Below are 16175 nucleotides of genomic sequence, written 5' to 3' on the forward strand. Positions count from 1 at the left end.
GGGAATGCTGTTTATACTAAGTATAAACTTATATAGACTTCAACAGTATCTAGGACTTTTCACAAATGTATTGCCCCTTTCAGAAGTTCTGTCCGTTAATTATCAACTTCACTTCTGGTGACATCCCATATGGAAAAAACGGTCATCAAAATCTTATGTCCCCATATATAATCTTGTAAAAGTAATATTACTGGGGCTGTCAGTATTCAGGGTAATTTAAGATCCTAAATGTATGCTTTTTTGTTTTCAGTCGTGCTTTTTTTTTTCCTTCTGGCAAGTAGTTAAGGCGCCACATTGTCATTGTGCTTCCTGCTGCCTTGATAGAAAACGACACAAGTGCACTTTTAAATGGAACAATTCATTTTTAAAAATGTCCATGTGGCTCACTTGACAAGTTAAGAGTTATGTGCTCTTTGTGTCGAACAGGATTTAAAATCACAGAAAAGCTAAGCATAAAGGTGCAACTAAGCAGACGGATGTCAGCGGGCAACTGCATCACAAAATCAGGCAGAGCACTATTTTGGAGTGTGTGAATCGACACAGACATTACTTGCTATGGCATCTGGCTGAAGGCCAATTCACATTGTTGAAGACACAGGTCTCAGGACACAAGATTGGTGTGTATTTCCATACATACACTGTACATTGTTAATAAGGACTTAAGAACGGTAGTGAAAAATAAATATATTATAAATATAATCTAAAAATATACTAGAATATAATCAATACACTGGAATAATATAATATAAAAAATACAATAATATGATATAATATGATATAATATAATATAATTTAATGAAATATAATATAATATAATATAATATAATATAATATAATATAATATAATATAATATAATATAATATAATATAATATAATATAAGTTTATATGATAAGCTGGTCTGTGGTCACATGTAATCATACCTGAAGTAGCATATTTACAGGGAAATGTTTTATGTAGCTTTGCAACAGTCAAGTTCAAGTCAAGTAGAATAATTGGTTTTGTTCCTAGAAAATCTACTGATTGAATTAAAAAAAAAGAAAAATCTGTATTTTTTTTACTTCTCACTGGTATGTGCAGTCTGACTTGTAGAGCCGTTGTATAAAAGCAATATCTTGCTTAACATTTAACGGTTGTAATATACAGTATATCTATCATTATGCTTTGGTTATCTTCCTCACTCAGCCTGCAGCCTTGTGCCTCAGACTAAACCACAGCCGTGCTGATATTCAGCACACCAGCACTCCTTCTTTTGTGATATTGCGTATGTAACTGTGGCCTAAAACTAGAACATGTTAAAATGAGGACATTAAATAACGTACTAAGAAAAGAACCTTAAAATAATTCAGCTGATGACTGAATATTTTTGCCTGCTGTGAATATGAGAAACCATCGGATCAGAGCTGAAGAGCTATTGAATCCATTAAGGTATTAGACACTTTGACACTCCGTCCCAAGGTCTATGGCATTAACCTCTCTTCTTGACCTGATTAGGCCGAGTGGACTAGTTTGACTCTGCCATATACGTTAAGTTCAGTCTTAGAGCCTGGTGGACCTATGTAACCTCTGATCCCCACACCTGAAGCTGAAACTCACACCCCTGTTGGCCTTGTTGTACAATAGTAGGTTGTTAATACCTGATATCTGATAGAAGGTACAGTTTGTAGAGGCTGATGTCTGTCCAAGAGTCTAGAAAGCAAAAGCTTGCAACTTTACAATTTTGGAATGTACAAATCTGATTAAAAAAAGAGATGTATTTGCCTCAATAATTTGGCAAAAACACTGTGTTACCTGTGGACCCAATTTTAAAAGCTTAACCATAAGCAGCAAGACTCCATATCACATACATTCCGTATTGTCTCACCTTCCAGCCGCTCCCCGCCTCTCTGTAGTAAGGGAAGTTGTCGCAGATCCACTGGTAGATCTCACTGAGGGTCATCCGTTTGCGTGGCGATCCGTTGATAGCGAAGGTGATGAGGCTGGCGTAGCTATAGGGGGGTTTCCCATCTCTGTGCTGTGCAGCCTCTTCCTGATCAAGTGTCGTTCCCGGGTCCAGATGAGTGATCTTTTTGCCAGGTCCATGCCCGTGGTGGTGGACGTGGTGATGGTGGTGTCCGTGGTGGTGTCCGTGGTGGTGTCCAGCGTCTGCCTTCTGGATGGCTGCCCTCATGCTGAGCTGGGGGAGCCAGTCCATGGAGGTCAAGCTGCTCTCCAGCTCAGAGGTCATGGTACTTGTACGTCGAGGAGTCAAGAGGGGGCAGTTGGGGGGCTCAGCAACGTGGTGTATGGAGGGTCTTCTGTTGGCTCACTGAATGGGTTCTGTGCAGCAGCCTTGGCTCATGTCTGAAAGAGCAGGAGGTTTGTTTACTACGTCTATTCATCTCCTTTAGCTGGAGCACAAAGCACACTTGGCAGACACACAGATGTTAACTTGCACATGATTTTCCCAATGCAGTGTAACTGTGTATAATGGAAAATAAAAGATGCTGGCATGGTCATCTCTCAGTGTCACAATGCACATTAATATGATCTGGAATGTGAGCCATGGACAAGATAAAACTTTATACAAACATTTGTGATAACACGGTGAAAAAGCAAAGCATTATGGGGGACAAGTTATGAGTTAAGTGTCTTACTCTTCCCATTCCTTTCCATCTTTCTTTGGGCCAAAGCATCTGGGGAAGTCACCGGAGTGAAAGGTAGAGTCCTTCTCTCTTGCATGTTCAGAAGTTCTTCATTTAGCCACTGCGATGGCCGCTGCTGCAAAGCACAGACACAAAACCACACAAGACGGTGAGCTTGCACTGCCAGACAGCCTTCATAAGATATTAATATCGCACAACCGCTCAACTGGCCTCGGCATCTGTCCAACCCGATTAAAACTCCTCTCTCTTTCTCTCTCTGTGTTCTGTCTATCTGGATTGCCTCTCACTCTCGTTCCCTCCAAAGTGGAAATGGCAATTGGATCTGCAGAGTGACTAAAAGCTAGGGAATTGTTTTCACAAGTGCCTGCCAAATGGGGGGAACAGCTCGGGAGGAATTCCAACCCTCTAGAGGAGCCGAAAGGCTCGTCCCCTTTCCCTCTCTGTATAAGGCCCCCCTCCTCCCCTTTCCCCACACCGTGTTCCCATTCTCTGATTCTCGACGTTCCTCACTCTCCTGTCAAGTCCGTGGCCACCTCCTCTATCCCCCACAAGCGTCTTAGATCCTGCTCAGACGACAGACACAAACAATGAAAAAAACTCAGGAAGACTGAACGTTTTAATTTGGAGGCTATTTTTAGAGCTGAGCTGAACTTAAAAAACATGTCCTGGGAAAGTAGAGTAGAAACTTTTTCTCTGAGTGGGGGATTTTGCAAATAGTCTTACCACTATTCAGGGAAAAGAAAAAAGACAAAGATTCGGTACGACAGAGGGAACTTACTCACCAATTGTTCTGTACTTCTGTCAGTCACAGAACGTTCGTAGATTTGTCACAACAGGACTGAGAATGTCATGTAACTGTTACTCATCACTGGAGTGAAGATGTTGCATTCAGAACAAACTAATTCATCAAAGAAACATTGTCTTGTTTAGTGCATGGTGCTTCTGGGAGATAAATGTCCTAAATTTTGTGTAACGCAGGTGAAGCTACGAGTGGTATGAAAATGATGGATACAGAGCAAGCAGATGCCAGTGAATAGTTAACAATGGGAGGATAAATTCCGACTCCTAAAGATATAGAATTCTACATTGAAAGCTTTATCCAGCGCCCCATGCAGTAACCTTGGTTTATCCTTGAACAACAAAGAGCCTACTGGCCCACGCTTTTCCATTCATGCTCACTGTACATAATCAAGGTGGGAGAACTTCAATAAGCCTTCCTACCAGGAAGAACACAAACTGCTCTGTCTCTTTATCCACCAATCCCTCTGGAGAGCTGGGATGAGGAAGAAGGGATGCACAGCTCCTGCAAAAATCTTGCTTAATTACAAGTAGATAAAAAAACAAATGTTTAGCCACGGACTCATCAAGCCAAACAAGCCAGGCTGTGGGACTAGGGTAAGGAAAGTGGAAGCTAAAGAAGAGATATGCCCGATGAGGCCTCTTGCACAACACCACCCCCATATCTTCCTCAAGGCTCTGCCACTGTGGGAGAAGTCATTTCTCCCCCCCTCTCTACCAAATCCCAGGAAGCCATCTTAATTAGTGCACCTTATTTTTTATTTTTTTTTGCTGAAGGGAAGGTAGCACTGCTAGTTGTAGTGGTGGTGGGTAGGAGGGAATGGGGGTGGTGACACACAAGACATAGAACAACAAGTACTTATTTTCCCCTCATTAAAAGGAGGCTCAAGCTGCAAATCAGCCCGCCACAAGCCCTGACCTGCTGCGCTGCCGTGGATGTTGTTGTTGAGGAGTTTGGGAGCGTGGGCCGGCTGCACGGCGGCACGGTGCAGCTTTCGCTCCGTTAGCCTGGTGAGGCATCGGGATGATGAGTAATAGAAGAGAGAGGAGAGAGAAAAAAGGAGGGGCATGACTTGGCTTCTGGGGAGAGGGGGCCCTGCTTGGCGGGTAGACACAACCAATTACCCAGTCGACTCAGTCAACTGGTCCCACAGTGACCAGGCCAACCTCGGCCCTGTGCCTTTTGTTGCTGATACCTGCTGTGTTTCATATCAGCCTGCAAGGATTGCAAGGTATCATGGGAGAAAAATGATCACCACAGGAGAGACAGCTTTGTATATATCTCTGCCTTAACTTACAGCTATTAGTTTTTAAAGTAATGTATTCACTAGGAACAAATACTTGCACTATAAAAATCTGCATAGCATACTCAGGTATATCGTCTAGAGCAGGGGTTACCAAACTTTTCAGCGACCCCCCAAATAATGAAGACTTGTTAACTCACTGTACACTGAGGTGATTGAACATTGCTCACAGCTGCATCCAAGCATCAATGGACTGATCAAAAATGGACGTAAGAATCAGGGTAGTGCAGGTTTAGTCGAATAAAAGATTAAATGCCATCGCCCTCAAAATGCTGCCCAATATTTTATCAAAATATGTAGTGAAGCTGCCTGCCACAGGCCTGATGTGTAGCTCTGTTAATGGCTACTGGCACAATGCTATAATTCTCTACTTCCTATATGTAAACAAGCACAGATGACAGATGGCATCATGTAGTGCAGCATGGTATGACAGTATTTTGATCTAGAAAACAGAGATAAAGTTGTAATTAGTCTGTGACCAGCACAGGCATGTGGGCGTTGACCTGTAAAGAGGGCCGCAGGCTAGTGGTGCTAGCTCTGCTAGCTTTCATATGGTTTACCTGCAGACTCTGTAAGCTCGTATTTAGCCATGTCAAATAAATAGTGCAAAATTTTGATTGTTTTCTGTGTGTTTTATTATCTTAAGACTACATGGTTAGCCATAACTTCAATCTTGGAATTTAAATGACGAGGGAATTAGTCACCTTGGTACATCCCTAATTAGAACAACACAAAAGAACAAAAGCCAAACAAATAAGATAGTATTTCAACGTCATTTTAAATAGGCTAGAAGACAAGAATACAAGTATGCTTTGTTTTTAGACTATAATAGTGAGTGGACATACAATATTTAATAATAAAACACTCAGATTTCTGTGTGGGGTTTGTAACTTTCATACTGGTACCAAGCGGCCAATATGAAGCCCATGCGGAAGTGTTATAAACTGCAATTCATCGAGAATCCGCTTGAGGCTGGCTGCAGAAACACCGGAAATCACATAGACACCAATCCAAAAAGGACAGTCTTTGCAGCATTAATAAACATGTTTACAGCCTGGTTAAAAAAACAGCTTGGCCCTACAAAACTAATCTCTCTATCGGATCACACTGTACGGGGGGTGAATTTTTATATATATATAATATTATATTGTCATAATTATCATCAATGATGTCCAAATGACAACAATTAGAATTCTCAATTGGGAAACAGAAGTATTAAAAAATAAATAACCTGTTTCTATTCATACACATGTGACTAATTGCAAGGTTATATACACTAAAATAATACAGTAGATTTCAGTAACTGTGGGTAAATAGGGTCACCTTGCTGCTGAGCATTAGAAAACTAAATACAACTCAACAATTGGGTACTCGTGCAGTAACACAATATGTGCACATTTTGGTCAAAAGATCCAAAACTAGACTTTCAGTCAGTGTTCAGGAAACATCAAAGCCTAACTCACCAGGCAGGTTTCAAAGAGTTGCAGTTGAGTAAAAAATAAAGGTAAAAAATAAAGATAGCTGAGAGGGAATATTCTGGCACCTGATCACAGAGAACAGCAGCACTTGATGATACACTTTGAAAACACTTGTCGGGTGAATGATCTCAGGTACATACATTTTCAGAGGTAAACATTTGGCTGACATCAGTCGGTATCAAATGAGGTTCAAAATGGGGCATTAGATATAATATGTGGCAGATTTGCATCTTTAACCTGTCAACATGTAAAAAGTTAACTTTGGTAACTTAAATGTTGAGAGATATTAGCTGACATTTCTAAAAGAAAAATAAAAGATTACAAGCAGCAATATAAAGAGTAGAGCAAGAATTTGGACATTTATGAACAAGAATTTTTTCTCCTCAAAAGAATTTAAATACGTTTCTCTCTGCACTGTGGTTGGCGCTTTCATGACTTGGAACATTGTCCCTTTAAAAGAGTCGAGGGTCTGTGTGTGATTGAATGTATTCACCCATTAGACTTTGTAGCTGTGATGCACTCACTCAGCTGTATGCATCACTAACAGCTAACAGTCCCCTGCTGCTAGCAGGCTTTTAGACTGAGAGAGGCTTTACAGTTCTGCATTTTAATAGAGAACTTTCAATGGAGTGACGGGGGATGGGTGGGAGAAGGAGGGGAGGGAGCCAAAAGAAAGAGGCATCAAAATATTTTCTGAGGAAAATGAAGTAATGACAAAATAGCCACCCGGAGTGTGCAGAGCAGAGGGGGATTCTGGGAAGAACTGCCTTGGCAAGGGTAAGGCTAATGTGTCAAAAGAAAGTCTGTAAGCATACTGAGTGCTGTCATGTCTAGGAGTGTGGGCCATTCAAAGCAAGGAGGAAAAGGTCCAAAAAGCAGTATTGAATGTCTTAATTACTTTCTGCTTCAGCACCAGAAAACATCTCCTTGAAAAGGTTCAATTATAAGATATCAAGGCAAATCAGCTGCCCTTATGGTGGCTGCCTGCTCGTCTCTCAATGGAGCTGGGTTAAGCAATTATCGTTTGATACTGTCTACTTATTCTCAAAGGAGACCTGGAGAGGCATCCATGTAATGTACCGTTTCAAACTGAGATATATTTTGTGTCCTTAGTCCTTAAAGCCAGTGGTCAGGGAAACTGATTCTTGAAAGAAAAATAACGGGGAAAAAGAGTTCCACAGAGGGAGGAAGATGGTTTATCCATGACAGTGGTTTCTGAATACTGACGAATGGCCTGTGTTAAGCAAGTCAATCAAGTGGCATCTTTAATGAAACCGTATGTACTGATTCCCACAATTTTCTAAGGTCTGAAAGGAAATCTGATTGAAAAAGGCAAGGAAATCAGTGAATTCCTCTGAATCCCAGAAGGCTTAGAATAAAATATTTAACTCACTATAAGCCCACACAGAACACAACACCTGAAAACATCTGCCAAGGTAGAGGGAGTTAACGGCCCAGAAGACTTAGCACTGCCGACTAGGAAAAAGCTATCACAATTCCAGATTCTGACAACGGCGGAGTTAAAAAGGCATATTTTGTCATAAATAAAACATAGGAGTGCAGCATTTCGGCATACTCCCCCAACGAGCGGTCCCAAGAGACGGATGGGATGCTGTTTGTGAACTCATGCTTTGCACAGCAAAGGGGGCTACAGCTCTGCGTCACAACGACTCCAACTACATTCCCACATCCAGCCCTATTCAGCAAGGACTAGTCCTCTTTAAAAATTCATTAATTTACAGCAAAAATAGATTAAAGAGCCCAACTGCACCAACCTAAAAAGTCTGGCTTGTGAATAGCATTAATAATGGAAGCAAGAATCCAAAACCTAGAGGCCCTGGCTGGAAGGCATGGCTTAGGTTTTGTTGCGCTTTATAATGGAGAGTAATTTACATTTTTTAGAAGTATTACAGCTTTTTGATGCTTGTTTATAATTACATTGTTTTACATGCAAATTGGCTAACAATTGTTACTCATTAAAATATAACCAGGAGTACAACAACACTCTGAGTCTGTGTAAGACACAGGCTTTACATCAGGTTCACAACAGAGGCTTTGCGCCGAACTCTGCTGACAGCATCGCTGCAGAGTTCAATTTAAATGACAGTCCTTTAAAAGTGATCATCCTCCATCTTATCTCTACATCTTTCTCTTTCAAATCAAAGCAACCATTCCCTAACAGAATCAAAGAGGATTTTGACTAGATAAAAGGATTTGCTGCATTTGAATTCAAATTATGTGTACTTTTCTGGGGACAAGACAAAAATCACAATGACTGAGAGCACTCAGAGAACTTGGAGGTACTTAAAAAGAGGAAGGGTCTGATTTTGTTTTCACCTTCACAGCCTGATCATGCTGTGGTGCAGAACATGAGTAAATATATCTAATCAAATAATGAAAGAAAGGATTTTTTTTTTTGAGTGTGAAATTACTTTCAGAGCTCCGGTAATTACTTCTGCTCAGTTCATGAATTACTTTGTCCAAACAGCTGGTTATTGATAAGACTTGGGACAATAAAAATGACCTGTTGACAATTGTAACATTAATCATGGCCTGATCATTTTAAAGGCAGATTAGAGGGCTTCTAAATGAGACGTTCTCCTCACCTTTTTAGAAACTACTCCTGTGCTATCCTGTGTTAATGATACTGTAAAGTGTTGAAGACCTTACCCCCATATCAATCCATACAGCCGAACAGAGTGGGTGTTCATGTTTGTTAATAGCATAATCGTGGCTTTTTCCTTCAGGAAGCAGACACAGTATGATAGCAGCAGTATGAAAAGGTGAGTCTATAGACTGTCTATTTACAGGGATCATGTCTGTGCCTAAGACTTACGAATATTTTCAACACAGTGTGTTAAAAAGAAAGGTTTGAACTTCAAAGCTTTAAAAAGAACACAGGTAAATGATGTGAGTCATGATTTTTGATTCTTCGTGTACCTATTTATGTATTACACAATGTCTTCTTTGCAGTAATTCTATCTCTAACAAATCACAGAATTTCCCTGGTATTTTCCAGGGTTATATTTTGTGAGAGTGACAGAAAGTTAATGTTTTGTTATGATGTATTGCACAGGATTGTTGCTGATGCATTGTCAGTAAAACAGTTAACCTGAAGGAGAGCTCCCCTGAGCTCCCCCTGAGCATGACACCATTCAAGCAGATACAGCTTGTCTATTTTGACTTTTGGTCAGCTAAGACTTACACAGAAAAATAAAAAAGGATGGATGTTTAACCAATAACAAATCATTTTCATGGGGTGGCTAAGGAGGAAGTCAGGCAGCTAAGCAGTTTGCATGGGCCTGCAATTTGGTGCCTTTTGATTTCCGAAAAATAGACAGTGGCCAAAAAGCCAACTGAGCTTTCTGGTCCACCCGATAGGGCAGCATCGGATGGTACATGGGGTAACTTTGAGTTATGGGGCAACATTTCTTGAATATGCTTCTCATCCCATGTCTTTTCTTTAGTAAGTGTATTCAACATGTTTTTAGGGGCGTGCAAAACACTGCTGCATACTGATTTGTATTTTTTATGTTATTGACCCTTTCTAAGTTGATAGTCTGTGGTTGATCCCAAGATGCATACTGGGTAGTTTTAACTATAATTTGATCAAATTCAGTTGGGGTGGTTGGTACTAGACTTTAAAATGTGGCTTATTTATTATTGCTTAATTTGATTCAGGCATCTATAACATGCTTTAACTATAATTGTAATCTCTTACCTACATGACAAATAACTGAGTTTGCGACCTTTAACACTTTCTTGTGTTTTTGTGTTAATTTGACGGATAACGTTACATTTTCTAGAAGATTCAATTTAACCTATGAAGTTTGCTGAGCACTATTCTTAGCATCCCATCCTGTTTTGAATCATGTGATTCTTATGTGTTGCACATTTTTTTGTGGTCATGGTGTATTTTTTTTTTTTTAACAAATAAACACATCAGCCCAGATGTGCAGTGCCCAAAACTGAGAGAATATTTATATGTGCTACATCCTTTTGAAAGTATGCGCTCTGATTTAACTTAAATTATGTTTCTCCATATGTTTGGTGGCTTGACTTTAACCCTTTTAACTGAGTCTGACTGTTGACACCTGTTGAAAGTTTGTATATGAAGTCATGGTTTAATTGTTGACTTTGTCCAACAGAGAACTGATACTTGGTTGTACTGATTGAGAAAAAGTTTTTTCTAATGTTAAAAACTCTTGATGTAATGAGCAGAGAGCATGCTGTAAATCCCTCAGTCATATTTTATAATGTCACAGTTATGTGGTATTGTTGTACAGCTGAGGACATGTTGAAGAATATCTCTAACAGAGCTCTTTTGTTTAGATGGGGGTCCAGATGTGCAGTGACCAACCTGGAGACAAAATATGTAAGTTTCTTTGTCTTCCTGCAGAGAGAGGATAAAAGCATGTAAATAAGTCCTCTGATGCTTTCTAATCCGTTACACTGGCATATGGAGTTCATCTTCATCAAAGGGACTGAAATACATGTAGTGTATCCACAAATAGCCCTTAATTCAACTTTCAAAAAGTCATTACTACATTCGGTCTCAGCATTGCATTTGCTGACATTGACGATAATTACAACGACCTTTCCGATGATAAAACACAAATCAGTAAAACATTATGAGGGCTCCTTCTCGACACGTTCATGCGATTCTGCGTAAGGTTTTAATGAGGCATTTAGGGGCCTATGAGTGATCTACTGAGAAAGTCTACAATGGCAATCAGCAGTGAGTGTGGCAGCTGTTCAGCAATTAAAAAGCCAAATTACCCTCAATCAACACCATTTACAAGCGCAAGTAAATCTCAGAGCAAATAATGATGAGAGAAATCTGTTCAGACAGCTCTCATCTTGATAGGAATTAGAGGCGCATCCAAATCAGTGGCAGGGTACTCTCTCAAATGCTTTCTCAGCCTGTCGCCCACAAACACACACACACACATACATCGCCCCTTGTTTGTTTCTTCTTAAAGGGATAAAATTGTGTAGTATTGGCTGGCACTCCATACTGTAGCCTGATGAGAGATAATGACTCCTTTACAGTACATGATATATTTACAGCGGTCTCTTTTAATCGCAAGGTTATAGCTTCTGTATGAAAGGAGAAAAAAAGGTGGTCCATTTCAGGCATGTCAAAAGAAATCTATACTAGGCAACACTTAACTGTGTCATCAACAAACATAGCTTAATGGAAAGCTGCACATAAAGGTCACCTGCATGACCTCATGAAACACAGGTAGACAGTTATGGCAAGTTGCAGGGTCTTCTCTTTGCATCAGATTGCCTGTTCAGAGAAATTCAGCTATTTGTATCAAGATAATAAGTAATAATACAAAAAGTATCACCCAGGTGTATTCTGTATGTAATGTTTCATGTCATAACTTTTGTAAATGGTTTGTTACAAATAAAACATATTTAATTATTGACTGGCTGATTGATTGATTGATTGATTGATTGATTGATTGATTGATTGATTCCTCTATCAAAGAAAATGCAAGCAATGATTTAGAGGCTAAGTGTAAATCTATTTTGGTGAGTTTGATTGACATATTATGATAATGATATATCTTATACTTCACAATTTGTCCTAAACTTCTGAAAGGGAGACAACGAAAATGACCCACATTTTTAAAAGTGTGCTGACTGGTGATGATGGTGTGATGGTGATGATGGTGAATAAAATGCTGAAATGAATGAACTTTTCTTCTTTATAACAATTCACTTGAACTAGAATGTGTTTGGGATGTGTTAATCGATCCACCATCTTATAGAATATATATCCTCTCCGTTTAATAACGTTGCTTCATACAGTACACCTCACTGTAGAGCTCCGTTCCGTTGGGGTTGTTGCTCAAGCTTCAGCTTCCACTGTTATCACTAAGAAAGTGTTTACAGCTGTGCAAGACACTGTTCTCTCTTCATGCATATTTTCGCGTGCAGTACAATTCTGCACTAGGATAACTGGGTAAAAACTTAGAAAACACACCCCTCTCCTACTTATTAGCCTATCTGTCTGAATTTTATCTTAAGACAGCAACTGCAAACTTAAACAAGTTCACTTTATCTGACGGACATTTGGGATAAGGAGAAATGGTACAATGCCTGAATGCGCACAGTGACAGGCAGCGAACTTGTCATAACCTGCTGTTCAGTAAAAGCACTTCTTTTCTCGTAAATCATTATTTGTCATAAAAACAATCATGACTTGCATTCCCAAATTATCCACCAAGGACTACTCACCGTCGTGGGTGAATATGAACCGGCTCAATATTTGTACTCTCCTCCAGAAGCCCCAGACGCCTGTTCTGCACTTGAAAAATCCCCACGAAGACAAAAAGCTCCAGCGGTGCCCTGACGCTGTCACTCGGGTTGAAGCACGGTGCTCAGGCGGCGTCACACTGACCGCTGCTCTGGTCACTCGACAGTCATGACAGGCGGACTCGACCCGCTATTCGCATTTGCGCTCATCAACGCGGAGATCCCGGGTCTGTGTGCTCCGCTCGGCTGCTACACCACCGGAACTACTTCCAGCGCCAGCCGGAGCACGTTGAAGATGAATTCATGCACCACAAAAGGAAAAATGAAATCACATCCACTTAACTAGTTCCCAATTTCATTATTGATGATATTTTACTAGGAGGTCAGCTGAGCCCTCCATTTAATACAAATGACATTTATGATGATATTAACCATTTAAAATGATATTTTTTTTATTATTAATGATGAACATGTCAGTAACACTTACTGATCTCCTGAAGGGGCAAAACTAATGAAAAAGCCGTTTTAGTGATAAGCATACACCTAAAACAAAGACATATTCAAAGGAAAGAACATGTCACATGAAAATATTTACACACTGCATAAACACCAAGTGCAACCAAGCAGTTGCTGCAAAATTGTGGCACCTTAGTGTGCGATATTCTAACAAGCTGTTGACTTGGTTGTTGATAGACTATTCTTATCAGAAACATCCCTCCATTAGGCTTCATGCCTATATTTGGTTATAACATAATGTGGATAATCTTGCAGTGAAACACAGTGTTCACACCTGCACAGGTATCACAGAGTGGACTTTTTTTGGGGGGGGGGGGGGGGGGGGTCATGTGTGCAGGATGCACCTCTGCATGATAAAATGAAATGCCCATGATGTCCTGAGTGATGGCCCACTGTACAAGAAAACTTGGTAAGTGCACCAAGTAAACTTATGCAGTTCTACATAGGCTGCTGGCTCCTATGTGCCTGTTATAGTCAGTAGTTGTGCTTGAGTTTTTTAGCTTTATGGAGGAGTATGAGCTTAAAATAATCACGACTTCCTTTGCGATTGTGCCCAAAAACCTTCAGCTGGTGACCTTTATTCTGATGGTCATCTCTCAGACAGACTGAGTCCACCACTGGGACATAAGTCATGGCACCCTGATGGAGCTGAAGATTTTTGGTGACACGTTGTTGATTGTTTTGGCATTGAAAACTTTAAGTTCACAAAGTGCCAAGAATGTGTATTGCAAAGTTAAGTGTCAAATGGGAATACTTTTCCTGCAGCTCTGAGATGTTGGTGTTTAAATGATTTGGCTCTGCATATGATTGTCAAAAACAGACTCATGCCTAATGTTAAATGCATAAAGATGAGCATGACTTGTACTTTAGCAGTTATGCAACCACAATGCAAACATATTTTTAGGGGAATACAAGCATGTCAACAATGTATAGAAGTGAAAAATGTTATATTTTCTTGTAAACATTGGTTCTAAATAAAAATATAGGCAGACAGTGCTACCAAAATATAAACAAATACATTTTTTGTTGAACAGTGCTACAAATAATCTAGCTATGCCTTGAACATTGTTAACATTTGCTTCATTTCTGGTAAGAATAGGTAATATGAAGATGTGAACCGACCTTGACTGCAAAAAAGGGAGTTCCTGTGGCTGCAAGTCTTTGTTTCCGAAACATTAATGCTTCATTTGATACAGTACACTGTTAACAGTGTTTGTGTTTATCTATATGCATTGCTACTTTAACTGGTTGTATGACCTTCAAGGTACAGAATGATGTATGTTCAGAGTTTGAGACTAGAGGGTTGTTTTACTTTAATCTGCAACAAGAAAAAAAGATACTCTGTACTCACCTTCAGAGTTTAAAGCAAGCATGATTTTGTGATAACACAACTACATGACAGATTGTTCTCTAATGTAGATGTAATGAGGATGTGGCAGCTTCTCATTACATCCTACAGGGATTGAGTTCTGAGTGAAATGGGCAACATCAATAATTCTATCTTTTACAAGGTATTTGAATTTTTGGTCGGAAAATAACTTTTATATCATACATGTATGTAAAAAAATGTAGACTATTTTTAAATTCCTTCTTATTTGCAGGGAATATTTAAGCCACAGGTTACCACCAGCTACCAAAACCAATAAAAGCCCACTTCTGATTTATTTTCTTTTAGTATAATTTCTTCCCCAATCCTTTAATACCACTGCACTAAGTCAGGCATCAGACAAATAATGAGTTATCTCTCTGTAAGCTCAGTCACATGGACCCACCTCACTTTTTCAGTGTAAGGCTCAGAAACAACTCAGTGCTGCACTCCTCTGGATGGTGGGAGTGAATGCAATTTTTTATTTCATGGGCTCCATGAGGAATTTGAACAGAAAAATATGCTGTAGAAATGTCTGTTTTGTATGACTGCATGTGTTAATATAACGCTATAGAAATAGCTCTGGACACAGAAAGAAAAATGTCAACAACTTAAAAAAACAACAGCATGGTATTACAGTGAACATGTCTTAAAAGTTGTCCAAAATATATAAAAGCACTACATGTGTTATATACATATTTTTAACTTTGTTTAATGGTTAAAAAATTGAGATTGGCAAATAAAAAAAACAAACAGCTACCTGTTAAATATCCAAGCTCCTCTTCAGACAGCTTTTGTAGTTCTTGAATCCACCACTAGATGGATCTCTAACCTAACACATTGCGTTGGTTGCAATGGTTTAAAAGCCCTACTGTAGGTTGTCTGAATGTGGTCTGTGTTTTGCATTCATTAATCAAATGTTCTTCAAATGCTGGCCTCTCTGAAACAACTGACTCTCCAAAGTCATGAAATATATCCTCATATGTCTAGTCCTTTTTACATGAAACCTTTTAGGCCTGACCTGACCTCGCAGACAAAAACACTGAACTGTTGTTCACCCCCCAACAGGACAAAACATGAACAGTCAGAAAAAATTTCGCTTCATCTTATCATGTAAGAATGTTTATTTCCCGCTCTTACATTTAGTTTTGTGGGTAAGCTTGTGTGTGTGCCTCAAGTAGAACCTGCAGCATTTTGTTTGATGTTTGTAAGTCAGCGGTAGATAAAGGGGTTCCCTTTAAACTAGATCAATAAGGTTACATCAATTTAATAATAAGTGACGTTTCTACATGTTTTGAATATAATAACTAAGGTGGCAGGTTGGTCTAGCAGCTCCTCCCGCCTTCAGAGGGCGGCACGACTGGCTCAGCCCGGTTTGATCCTGCTGGCTCTCCGACGTTGCGGGGGGCTAGATATGCTGACTGAGGCAGGCATTTCTTATGGTAAAACCATAGGATAAAACCTTAAAAGGGTGTTTTAAAGAAAAATGTTTAAGCTTGGATTTTAAACTATTTACATCTTTCATAGCGTTAAAGACATTAAGGGATTGTATCTCGAGATATAAGACAAAAATACTGAAACAATGAAAAAAGCCGACTATCTGCAGATTCATTATTATTACATTAAATAATATTTGTATTTCGGGGTTTATTGTGATTAAATATAAAATACATTTAGGTTTTTACAGTAGCGTGAAGTTATTTTGGGTTAAAATGCATGAAAAATCTGTCTTTAAGTCCATACAGTCAATGAATGAGTCACATAACTTCATAATCGTCTCATATGGGCAGGGCACTTAAAGT

At 39.5% G+C, this 16175-nt stretch overlaps 1 protein-coding gene across 3 annotated transcripts in view; it reads right to left on the reverse strand.

The window, feature by feature from the left end:
- Window positions 1-12753, reverse strand: part of LOC117822084 (forkhead box protein J3-like) — a 65753-nt gene extending 53000 nt beyond the window's left edge. For 2 of the 3 annotated variants that reach the window (XM_034696714.1, XM_034696712.1), the window contains exons 1-3: window positions 12474-12752; window positions 2636-2759; window positions 1864-2342 (exon numbers count right to left, since the gene is read on the reverse strand). In XM_034696714.1, the coding sequence (XP_034552605.1) occupies window positions 1864-2226 (363 nt within the window). In that variant the 5' untranslated portion in view covers window positions 2227-2342; window positions 2636-2759; window positions 12474-12752. Of the gene's footprint in view, window positions 1-1863; window positions 2343-2635; window positions 2760-4361; window positions 4451-12473 lie in introns of all 3 variants that reach the window. The other variant, XM_034696713.1, reaches the window with a different exon arrangement.
- Between the last annotated feature and the right edge of the window lie 3422 nt (window positions 12754-16175).

This window comes from Notolabrus celidotus, chromosome 11 (assembly GCF_009762535.1).
Source record: "Notolabrus celidotus isolate fNotCel1 chromosome 11, fNotCel1.pri, whole genome shotgun sequence".
Lineage (NCBI taxonomy): Eukaryota > Metazoa > Chordata > Actinopteri > Labriformes > Labridae > Notolabrus > Notolabrus celidotus.